The 12500-nt window shown below is 43.3% G+C and overlaps 1 protein-coding gene across 4 annotated transcripts in view; it reads right to left on the bottom strand.

The window, feature by feature from the left end:
- The window catches only part of kidins220b (kinase D-interacting substrate 220b), a gene marked incomplete at both ends in the record, with an annotated part of 27116 nt that overhangs the window by 7594 nt on the left and 7022 nt on the right, over positions 1-12500 (bottom strand). For all 4 annotated transcript variants that reach the window (XM_080526675.1, XM_080526676.1, XM_080526678.1 and 1 more), the window contains 8 exons: positions 6985-7147; positions 7286-7430; positions 8308-8396; positions 8808-9045; positions 10191-10331; positions 10732-11021; positions 12036-12187; positions 12426-12500. The exon at positions 12426-12500 is cut by the window's right edge and continues 91 nt beyond it. In XM_080526675.1, coding sequence (XP_080382801.1) covers positions 6985-7147; positions 7286-7430; positions 8308-8396; positions 8808-9045; positions 10191-10331; positions 10732-11021; positions 12036-12187; positions 12426-12500 — 1293 coding nt within the window. The remainder of the gene's footprint in view (positions 1-6984; positions 7148-7285; positions 7431-8307; positions 8397-8807; positions 9046-10190; positions 10332-10731; positions 11022-12035; positions 12188-12425) is intronic.

The following is a 12500-nucleotide window of genomic DNA, read 5'->3' as shown; positions in this document are numbered from 1 at the left end:
ATGCAGGCAACAGAAAGTCATGGCAATAAGGGGAATGTCGTGTTCCATATGAAAGACCGCACCAAGGGTCAAAAGTGTGATTAGAATATAAGGGCAAAAGTGTGATTAGAATAGACATCATTATTTCTTTTTGGAAAAATCATTTTACGCATGAAAGATCACTAAATGTTCTTTACAAGGACAAAGCCTTTGTCTGATAAGCGATTGCAATGAAATTACAATAATCTGAACAATTGAACACAATTAGAATGATTCAGCCAATTAAAATAATAATTGTTTCCCAGTGAGTAATCTTAACGCTTCATCACTTCAGAGAGTCTCTCAAATCACCTCACTCAAAGAACTGGTAGGGATAAATGGTGTTTAAGTGTGATAGTTCATTAGTTCTTTAAGTTCAAATTCTTGAGTCTCATATACTGTGTTAGACAGTGCTTCCAAAATCATACAGAATGTCATGCACAAAAGAAGGCCTATTCCCAAACACTAGACTGAAGACTGTAGACTAAAGACCCACCTCTTCAGGCTGCACCTTAGCTGTCCTCCCTGAAGCTTCCCCTTCCTCCTGTCAGTTGTGGTTTTTTTCTTCAGGTCTTATATCCTATGCATTAATAGGTTACTGTTGTTTGGTTGAGTTTATCTGATTAAAGTCTTTTTTATTGTTGTAAGTCGCCTTGGTCAAAGCCATCTGCCAAATGCCATAAATGTCAATGTAAACAGTTCCTGTTCTGTAGCCTAACACTGGTGTTCCAAGAAGACCTCTCTCTCGTTTTGGTGTTAGCCTTTCAGTCCCTCTCGTAATCTCAAAATGTGAGCCCCCCTGGTTTAAATGTCTGTTACAATTAATCCCCAAGCAAACCTGAACACTAAATGCTACAAAGGTAAACATGACACCTTTCTGCTAATTTTAAAGCAAGGTTTCTTCTTCTTTTCATTTGAGTTTTTAAATGAGGAAAAGGGCCCTGTGCAAAAGTGTGGGAACCCTTTTGGATTATTCTTTGTTACCTTTTGAGAAGATGATTACTAAGGCCCAGACCAAAGTGATTTAGTCGTTAGGGCTTCAATGAGTCAGCTGAACATAATCCCAGGGTTGAACTATAATTGTGAAGTAACTCCATGCCTTCTAAAGGGCTCTGCACACAGCGTGCGATTTCTGTTGCGTGTCAACGTTCCATTTTGAAGTTTGAATGGAAGTCTATGAGAACATCGCATTTACCCACACACGGCCCCGATTTTAATCGCACGGCGAACATTCGATTCCATTCATTTTGAATGGGACAAAGCACACGGCGTGCGAGTTTTGTCGCACTGTCAAATGAATGGAATCGAATGTTCGCCGTGCGATTAAAATCGGGGCCGTGTGTGGGTAAATGCGATGTTCTCATAGACTTCCATTCAAACTTCAAAATGGAACGTTGACGCGCAACAGAAATCGCACGCTGTGTGCAGAGCCCTTAAGGTATCCGACTGCAGTTGCTGTTGTGTCTGGTGTTAAAAACCATGGGTTCCTCTGAGATCTGGTGAGAAGAACCCACACATCAATGCGAAAGAGCTGCAAAAAAGAGTAGCAGACACTACTACTAGTTGTTCACAGGACAACAATACAGCGTACCTTAAGCAACAATGACCTACATGGCAGAGTTGCCAGAAAGAAGCCTTTCCTACGACCTCAACACAAAATGAAGCATCTGAAGTATGCAAGCGAAAACCTTGAGAAACCTGAAGCCTATTCATAGCTTTCATGTGACGTCACAGCATAGTGGAAACGCCCACCTGACGGGCAAAAGGCACTTTTTGCGGGCAAAACCCACGGGCAAAACCCACTTTTTGCGGGTTAATAACTTTGATTTCCCGTGGGTTAGGAAAATAATTCCAACGTGTCCGGAAAGAGGAGGAGCCAGGGAATCCAAAAGTTTTTGAATGGAGTCGATCCTCCACTCCTATCACAGTGGACACAGCAAGGAGCGAATTAGCGGTAGAACTCCCGAACGCCCGGTTGATCGAGTTTCGTATTAAAAGTATATGTTCTCGGGGTGTCAGCGCGGTGTGTAAGGGCTCAAAATGACCGTATACTGATGGTGAATTTAGAGAAATTAAAACTGTGTTTGTAGCACCTCCATAGCCGGTGTTATTCACGGTCAAAGCCGGTCAAGGAGGCACCCTTTGCGGCTTAATAACTTTGATTCTCCGGGGGTTACGGTAAAAATTCCAACGTGTTCGGAAAGAGGAGAAACCAGGGAATCGAGAAGTTTTTGAATGGAGTCGATCCTCCACTCCTATCACCGTGGACACAGCAATGAGCGAATTCCCGGGTAGAAATATCCCCTCGACCCGCTGTCAGCGGGAGTTCCGTCCAGCAGCGGTAGAACTCCCGAACGCCCGGTTGATCGAGTTTCGTATTAAACGTATATGTATACAACAACCTGTAGCGAATACCCTGGCAATCTAACAATTATATTAGAGTGTATAATGCATAAACTGGGCATAGTCATGGTCTTTGCTTGGCTGGCTGGTTGGCTGCATTAACCTGTTGTTGTTACTTGTATGTTCATTACGTTACTTCAAATGAATGCCCCCTAAGTCAAATCCATCAACTGAAGATAACTCGTGAGTTTAGAATGAGAAGGTTCTATCTCCGTTTAGAATGATAAGGTTCTATCTCCGTTTAGAATGATAAGGTTCTATCTCTGTTTAGAATTATAAGGTTCTATCTCCGTTTAGAATGAGAAGGTTCTATCTCCGTTTAGAATGATAAGGTTCTATCTCCGTTTAGAATGATAAGGTTCTATCTCCGTTTAGGGTAGTTCAGAGATATTGAGCGTCAAAGTTTTGACATTCCATTATGTTTTGTGAGATGGAACCTTTGTATTTTATTAACCGTTTGCGTCCACTTGCCATGTTGCTATGATACTTTTTGCCCGTCAGGTTGGTGGTTGCTAGGGAAGAAACCACGTGACTGAAAGCTATGAATTGGAACAATGTGCTTTGGACTGACGAAACGAAAATGTAACTTTTTGGCCACAACCAAACAGTGTTTCCTCTATATGCATTTATTGGTGGCGGGCCGCCACCAATGAATTTCCTCCGCCACTAATTGATTCAGACAGTCCACTTTGATTCAGGCTGCGCAGAAAGGCAGCGAGTTATTATGACCGGAGAACAGAAAAAAGCAGATTGAAGCTAGATTTAGGCCGCTTCCAGACCAACATTTCGTTACGATTTAGGGATAGTTATTTACAATATGTTACAATGTTGCAATTAACCTCGTCGTTTGTGTTCGCACTGCAATCGAGACTCTCAACAGGCACGCGGCGCGAGGCGACGCGCTTTCAAAACAGTTTTGTGATTGGTCCGAATTTAGCGGGACACACGCCGGTGCCTTTAATCCCGTATCCTAATCGAAAATGCAACATCATCAGCGACGACTGTGGGTTATTGCATTTACTGCTGTTCTCTGGTTCATGTTCTTATACCAGTGCTCCAAGGACGTGTCGTCCATATAAGCAGAGTAAGCAGTGCTTACCCAACGAAAAAATAAAAAAGGACAGTGAAAATATTAAAATAAAAGTGCATGTAACCGTTTGTTTGTTTTCATTAAAAGAGTCGTATTTTAGGTCCCAGGGCAGCAGGAGTCATTCATTTTGACGCCACCTGCATGAGTAAGCACTCGCTATTCTGCTTGCTTGCATTGCGTTGCATTATAAGCACTTCTCTCTCTGCTTTCCCTCGCGTACATTCGAATGCGTGAAAATGTCTTTTTTATTTTTTTCGATGCTTCAGCCCGCTGTTTAATGTGGCCAGGGTAAGCATGCTTACAGCCAATCAGTAGTTCTTTCATTCCGATAAGAGCTACTGATTGGCTCTTATCACTTTCAAGTTCACTTAAGTTTCACACTACTTTCTCTCGCCCGGCAGAATAGCTTATGCTACCTAGCTCAAACGATCTAAATTATAATAATCAATAAGGATAACTTGCTTGATTTTGTGAATATGGACATTACTGTCAGCGACCTAAAGGGATTTCGTAGACTGGACTGGACTGGAAAAAGCCAGCCGAAGCCACCGGTCACCGATCTTCACACCCAGAAAGTCGCTAGGGGCTACAGCAAGCCTGGTATGAGCGGTTTATATGATTTATATGATTGGCGAGGCTGGTGGCGATCTGTGCTTGTTTATATGGTTTGAGTACTGCTGTGCTGCTGGTTATGATTTCTTATTTAAGACTTCCTCTGCTTAATCAATCAATCAGAGAGCTGCTTAATCAATCGCTGAGATAGGCCTAATGTCGCTGTCCGTGCCTTCTGGACCAAAAGTGTTTGAGAGAGATAGAGAGGGAGGGTTTGTGATGTGATGTCAAGTGCCTATGTGACAAAGTGTGAAAAGAAAGTGTGTTGTGAGTTTACTATGGAGGATGGAAACGGTGTGTGTCTGTGTTGTGCATGTGTGCGTTTGCAATGTTGAAACTGGACTTGAAAAGATCTTGGTTCAAAAAAGATTGAACAATGAGCACCCCTGATATAGTCGAAACTGGCAACCGTTTTTTTTTGGTTTTGGTAATCTGATCACAAAGTGACACTATAGTTTATTAGCGGGTTCTAGGGCATCACAATTGCATTTCCTTGAAACTGTCTATATCTTATGCTTACCCAATCTAAAAGCTCACGGCACGTGCCTGCAGTGCTCAGTATAGAGTATTTTAAATTAACATTCGTAATGTATGTCTCTGATGTTCATGGTCAATTAAATCAGCCTATTTTGTGAAACAAATAATGTTCCCGCTAATGGGTTAAACAAGCCTTCTCGCACCTAACGTGCAAGCACCTAGCTTCGAACTATTCATAGCAATATGCGCGGGGTTGGTTTTCTTTAACTCAACTGATAGCATTACCTTGCTGTTGTTGTTTACCGAATGCTCCATCTGACTGTCACACTGTGATTTGACTTGTGTGAACAGTTAATGAGTAACGTTAGCCCGTTTTGTGCGTGTACTCTCATGTAGGCCTACTTCGTATTGATCTTTCTGTGTGTGTGTGTGTAATGCGCGTTCGGCATGTTCCGCTGCAGCTGTAGGATATATTGGTATTTGATCACCTTCTATATAAAATCACCTGCTCGGCTTTAATGACTTAACCGCTATTTAAGAAATTATAATTGTTGCCACCCTATAGTTTTTGGTGAAACTACGTCTTTGTTTTGAGCGCCAGTGCGCGTTTTATGCACGTGACCCGAAGCATGCCTCAAAATCAACCATGAAGTACCTCCAGGAAAGACGGATGAAGGATTTGGAATGACCATCACAGTCCCCAGACTTGAATATTATTGAAAATCTGTGGAGAAATCTCAAACATGCCGTGCATGCAAGACGGCCGAGCTAGAGGTGTTCTGCCAGGAAGAATGGGGAAAGATTCCCCAAAACAAGAATTGGAAGACTCTGCAAGCTGTTATAGTTGCCCGAGGAGGAGTTACAAAGTACTAGCTGGCCTTTTTCCTTGTTTTATTATTTTTAAACTGTAAATAGAATACATAAAATGTATCTTGCTTTAAAATGTGATGAAATGTGTCATGTTTAACTTTGTACCATTTAGAGGTTAGGTTGGCTTCTTTTCACTTAGATATTAATTGTAAAGGGCATTTTGACTAGGGGTGCCCACATTCTTGCACCCCACTGTATATGCAGTGGCGTAGCGGACGGGCCCGCAAGCGACGCACCGCGGGGGGGCCCCAGCCACTAGGGGGCCCCCTAACATTGGATCCAAATTTTTTTTTTTTTTTTTTTTTAATAATTTAAAAAAATATAAAACAAAGAAAATAAGTGGCCCTTCATTGTGTCAACCTTAATTTTAATATATAGGCCTATATTTAAAAATATATACATAGTTAGCCGTATCCAATAGCAACATGACTTTGACGTCACACGTAGGCAGCGAGACACAAGGAAAATGAGCAAGCGAAAATACAATACAAAGTACAATAAGCATTCTTTAGGTGGTGGTAGATTCTCTATTCGGACATTATAGCCGCTATATGTGGGACTGTCGGTCCGATATTGTAAAAAAATAAAATAAACAAATTATGTTTACGGAAGTACATGTCTCAAGTATTATCTCGGCGGTTAGTCGAGTGAAAGAAAAACAACATACAGATGATAATTCACACAATATAATACCACGAAAACGTACAGCACTAAACAATAACATTTATTTGGGCAGCATCATACTCAAACTCAGGCAGAAGGGCAGGGTCCGGCCAGGTTCACAGTCACAGGCTGTCAGTTTTTCTATTCTACTATTCTATTCTACTTCTGCTGTCTGCGTCTCCCTGGGTATTCCTAGACCAGATGGCAAACATTAAAGAAATGCCACAATATACCAGGACTTAAGAAACGAGATGTCCAACAAAGGATTTGACTAACCCTGGCCAATTTTACGCAACAAGTAGACTCTGATGCAGCGGAGACAGGGTTGCCAGATGGGCTGGTTTTTGGTGGATTTAGAAGTTTTTAGATTGGTTAGGTTGGAAATTATCAATCCCATCTGGCAACCCTTAGCGGAGAGTCTACAGCTTGTATGTTTACAGATATCGCGCTGCTGTGCACACCACACTTTGTTAAAAGAAATAAAGCTTGTACTTTTCTACTTATAATACATGCTACTGATGTAGTCTACCATTTGGTTTTAGCTATTGCTCTCACTTGTTTGTAGCTTTTGCTAAGTCAAGCATTTAGAATGTAGAGTGCATATTGCGAAATTTCGCAACGTCAATAACGCATCGGCTTCTAAAAAACGCACTTTTTTTTTTTTTTTTTTTTTTTTTTTACTCCGTTGCGAAAGGGCCCCCACCGCCACCTTGCGGGGGGGCCCCGGGATTTTGCGCTACGCCACTGTGTATATGGTCTTTAGTGTGGCCTGGTTTTGAGGGTTAACCCTTCAGTACCTCTCATAGATGGTCTTTAGTGTGGCCTGGTTTTGAGGGTTAACCCTTCAGTACCTCTCATAGATGGTCTTTAGTGTCGCCTGGTCTGGTATGCTGTCGGTCTCCTCCAGGAAGAGGATGAGCCAGGACGTCCTGTAGGGCCACTGTTCTGTCAGGTTAATCCAGGACGCCAGGCGGTCCCAGTTAAAGGTGATCTGATTGGCCCTCAGTAGACGGCCTATAGGACAACAAGATATGTGTGTGAGTCTAAAATATGCTCTCCTCCGTGATATCCACCGATAATCGATTCCAGTCCACTGTGATCAACCCAGTGAAAGACATTGGTTGGTCCTAGGTGCGACCTCGTGTTACTCACCTGTGACGGACACTATGTTGAGCAGCCTCCTCATGGTCTGAGGGCTGATGTCACTGAACCAGTCCTCTGTGACGAGAAGCTTGGTGAGGTCAAAGGACATCTGCCGGGTGACCGTCCTCTGCATCTGCCTGCGTCGGTACGTGTCCTGAGGACAGAGACATCATTTGTGTGTTTGTGTGTTTGTGTGAAGGAGGACGTACTAACCATAACATGCATCTCAGGCGGAAATCATACTCGGATCATATGGGACAGCTGTGGGAAACACTTCACATGCCGATACAGCACCACATCTCTCAAACCATGCTGAGGAAATTGGGAATCATTGAAAAAAGTTAACAAATGAGGTCTGATATTTGGCACTCCACATAAAGAGAGCACCTGGTTTTCATTAGGGGGGAGGGGGTACTGCAGGGGTTAGGGTTATGGGTATAGGGTGTTATTAGGGATGGGTTTTTTGTTACGCAGAGCAACACACCAAGCTGCAAATCATGTGGCGCATCATGTGGTCAAAAACAGACTTTATTGGATTAGACTCATTGGATTAAAGTCACAGTAAATGCGGTAGCTGGACATATTATGATGACTTATATGTCTTAATCTACACAGTGTGTAATTGATTCCTATGCAAATCAAAGACCCTATAAAAACTAAGACATTAATTCCAAAACTAACTATTATCCTTGCATTAAGATGGACTCAGTTCAACTTATTCAGTGATTTGTTGATGACATTTTAGCATTTTAGCAAATGTTAGTATCATAGTGTCATAGCAAAGGGTCTGAATACTTGAGGTATTTCTGTATTTCAATTTGAAAACATTTACAGAAATGTCCCCAAAAATATTTTCGCTTTGTCATTCTGGGGTATTGTGTGTGGATTGATGGCAAATTATTTGAATGTAATCCGTTTTAAATTTAGTCTATAACACACAAAAAATGTGTGAAGGGATCTGAATCTTTCCAAAGGCACTGTAAACACACACACACACACACAGTGCTGTCATGTACAGTAGGGTCTCTCACCCTGCGGTTCAGGGTGGTCTTGCTGCCAAACTTGGTCATATCTCCAATGCTGTGCTGGGACAGCTTCCTGTCCAGCTCCTCGTGCCAGCCTACAGACAGAGAAACAAGGAGAGGAAGGAAGGGGATGAGAAACCATAGCAACGTAAAAGCACAATACCAGTTACCATATATTCCGGACTATAAGTCACACTTTTTTTCATAGTTTGACTGGTCCTGCGACTTATAGTCAGGTGCGACTTATATATCAAATTCATATTCATATTCAGTGATGTGGAATGAGATCGGGAGCTTGGTGAACTTGCTTACCGGTAACTTGCTTCTTGGGCTTGGATTTTGTGAAATACATTTCTAAATAAATGTGTTTTTTTCCTCTTCATGACACATTTTTTGACTGATGATTGACTTATACTCCGGAGCGACTTATAGTCCGGAAAATATGGTAAATCATTGAACCCATACAGTACAGTCATAGACACTGCAGGTCAAGACTGACGTCCTACCGTCTGCGTTGCCGGCGTCTCCGTTGGCGGGGGCGGCAGCGCACATCTTCCGGGCGCTGCTGAGGCCCCTGCTGTTGAGGAAGACGGGCAGGTGGACGATGTTCCGCATGTAGTCGTGGCCGTTGATGTTGGAGTCCCTCAGGACGCTGTTGAGGTTCTGGTTGATGGCCTTGATGATGATGTGGGGGTCGCTGGCGAAGATGGAGATGAAGGGGCCTTTGGAGAACAGCACCCTCACCTGGGGAGGGGGGGGAGAGTTAAACCCGGGCACGAGCAGGGAGCAGAGGGGGTTATTCATGGAGCACACAGGCAGGAACACATACAGAGAGAAACAGTAAGGCGTTGAAGGACAGTATACCTGGTGGACAAAAGGAACATTCATATTGTTACTTCATACTATTGCTAATTACTGGAATTTCACAAAACTAAAAAACATACTTGATTGCAACGCTGCAGTCTATTGTGTCACTGGATGTTCTTTATTGTAAAGTTGCTTACTGTGTATGAGACATGAGATTAACTTGATTGTAATGTCTCCACGTTACTTTGTCCTGTCCTTATCTACGACGTGTCTCACTGTTGTTCACACATGTTAATCATTCTCATGCAAGTTTTCACAATGTAAAAAGGACAACTCCCCCCAAAAATATATTTAGTGACTGCTATCAAAAGTCTAGAAATTGCTTTAAATGTACAAGGAACGTCGCTGATTCAAAAGCACCTTTCATTGAATGTCAATGATCTCCCCAGGACCAAAGATCCTATAAGCAAACGAGTAGCAGCCGCATCAGAAGACTACTCAAATGATAGGTTTATCAGTTTAGAGTGAATTGTAATACTATAACAAGATCAATCATGACAACTTCTGGGATATTTATGTCTGTCTGTGTATAACTAAGTCTTCCTTGTACACAAAAAACCACTCCTTTGTACTCCTGGGAAAAACCTCTACTACTTTCAGAGGATTTTTACATTTTATTTACTGGCAGAAGCCCAGAGGAGAGAATGAGATCGTTGGAAAACCAGTTGGTCAAAAAGCAGAATGTTACAGCGCAGGACGTGTGTGTGTGTGTTAGATCTACAGTATGTATGGTAAATGGACTGACTTACTATATAGCGCCTTTATCCAAAGCGCTTTACAACGGCCTCTCATTCACCCATTCACACACACATTCACACACCAATGGCGGCAAGCTACCGTGCAAGGCGCCGGCCCGCCCGCTCACTGGGAGCAATTTGGGGTTTAGTGTCTTGCCCAAGGACACTTCGACATGTGGCCAGCCGGGGGTCGAACCGCCGATCTGCCGACCTCGCGATCATTAGGCGGCGGCTCTACCTCCTGCGCCACAGCCGCCACACAACCTCCTGCGCTACGTCTCATACCGTATCCAGCATCTGCAGCACTTTGTCCTGTTCACAGGAGTCCAGGCCGTCGATGATGACGGCCAGACGGGTTTGGTTCTGGGTGAAGCCGTCGATGGTCTTGGCCATCTTGGCCATGAGCTCCACCTCAGTCTTCAACACCTGGGAGGGAGGGATGGAAGAGAGGAGAGAGGGATGGAAGAGAGGAGAGAGGGGAGACAAACAGAGAGAGGGAGAGAGAGAGAGAATGATATATATAAGTATATAAGTATAATATTCATACGCTTTAAGTGGGCTTCAATCACTAAATGGGTGTTTGAGAGAGCAAGAGCAAAAGAGTGTGTGTGTGTGTGTGTGTGTGTGTGTAGTTGTGTAGTTGTACATATGTGCAGGCTTGTGTGTGTGTGTGTGTAGTTGTGTAGTTGTACATGCGTGCAGGCTTGTGTGTGTGTGTGTGTGTGTGTGTAGTTGTGTAGTTGTACATGCGTGCAGGCTTGTATGTGTGTGTGTGTGTGTGTGTGTGTGTGTGTGTGCCTGTTTCTATCTCCGTTGGTAGTCCTACCTTCATGAAGCCCTCGCTCTTGAGCTTGTGCATCTTGTTGGCGGCGCTGTGCAGCCTCTTCCTCTGAGAGTTGAGCACCGAGTCTGCCACCTGCCACCAGGTCCGGCAGTTCAGCACCAGCGCCAGGCCCACCACGCTGGCCATGGACACCAGCACACCGTTCACCGTCTGGTTGAGGCCGTCCATCTTGAAGACGGCCAGCAGAGCCAGGCCCGTGATCAGGCAGCTGACGATGAAGACGAAGATGACGAAGGAGGGAACGCAGCACGTCTTCTTCCACTTCTTCTTGCCTGAGGTAGGGGGGGGGGGCAGATAGGCAACGAGAGAGAGAGAGAGAGAGAGTCTAAGAACCCGCTGCTTTCATTTCACGCTGCATTAGTCGTGTTCTCCTTAGCCTAATCGAAGCACGGAACTCAAAACAGAAGCGAAAGTAAACAAACACATCAATTGGAAATTGGTTGTCAAACGATTAAAACTAATGAATTGAGTTTGTCGTATGTTTCGCTGTGATTATCGCAATTTCTGTTTTGTCAAATTGTTTTGTCAACGTTTTCATTGAAGAAAACTACAATGCATTAGGTTGTAGATGTCATACAAAGCGGAGACAACTATGGTTGTCAGTTTGTTAAAACTATGAATAATCTACAGATTATTATTTTTCGCCTTATTTTCCACCTTGCTCTCTCTAGTCATAGATCGAAACATTTCTAGACAACAAAACCAGATATGGTCCTTTAACAATGAGTGGGGGAGTAATAGCAAATAACAAGTTAACCATGAAATGATGGCCTCCAAATCAATGGTGTGAATTGACATTCTCATAGCTGAAGACAGGTGAGTGCTAACTGCCTGAACCGAGCTGCCTTGGTACAACGCTCTTGTTTACTCGGCTACATGTCACACATTATCTTCAAGTTCTTGTGCTTGGTCTGATACAGAATACAGAAATCTGATTATTATTATTTTTTATCTCAAATGACTTTTCATTGGTTGATTAATCAGTTAAGATAATCTAATATACTCACAGCCCTAGAGATAACACAAAATAATCTAAATCAAATCTTTCATTAGCATTTTCTCAGCCAATAACAATTCAGCAAGTTGTGACACACGTCTCTATACCTGGTCTCTGTACCTGGTTCAATAGTTAAATGAAATAAATATACTTTATTATAATTATTATACCAAAATGTCTGACTTGTATCTACTCCCCCATATTCATGTTATTCAACATTACATGCTACTGTGCACAACAGGAATGGGACATTTGGACATTCTAGAGGTGACACGTGTTCCAACGTTACCTTGTGTTTCCTCAGTCTTAAAGACCCTGAAGAGTCTGGTGGCCATGAAGCCAAACTCCCTCTCACAGGCATCTGAGAGGGTGGCTATCATCTCCGCCATGGACGTCTCCCCTCCCACACTGGACAGGCGGTTATAGTCCGTGAACAGGAACCTAAGTGGAGTGGGCACGTTTACATTTTTGTACATTTACCAGACGCCTTTATCCAAAGCGACTTACAACAAGTACATTTGTCTAAAGTAAGTGAATCATCTATACATCCGTTTTGTCCATTCTTTTCTCATCACTTAAATTGTGTAAAATGACCAAACTGGATTGTTGATCATTACAGACCGCATTTGACAGCGTATGTGGGTGTTACTCTGATGGGGTGACGGTGGGTTCGTTGTACCTGACGGGCAGGGCGCGGGTGGTCTGCTCTGGCAGGTCGGGGGGGTTGACGAACATCAGCTTGAGCAGCAGCTCC

This window comes from Nansenia antarctica (genome assembly GCF_963989245.1).
Source record: "Nansenia antarctica genome assembly, chromosome: 3".
Classification (NCBI taxonomy): domain Eukaryota; kingdom Metazoa; phylum Chordata; class Actinopteri; order Argentiniformes; family Microstomatidae; genus Nansenia; species Nansenia antarctica.
The sequence above is the reverse complement of the archived record's forward strand: the minus strand, read 5'-3'. Positions and strand labels throughout refer to the sequence as shown.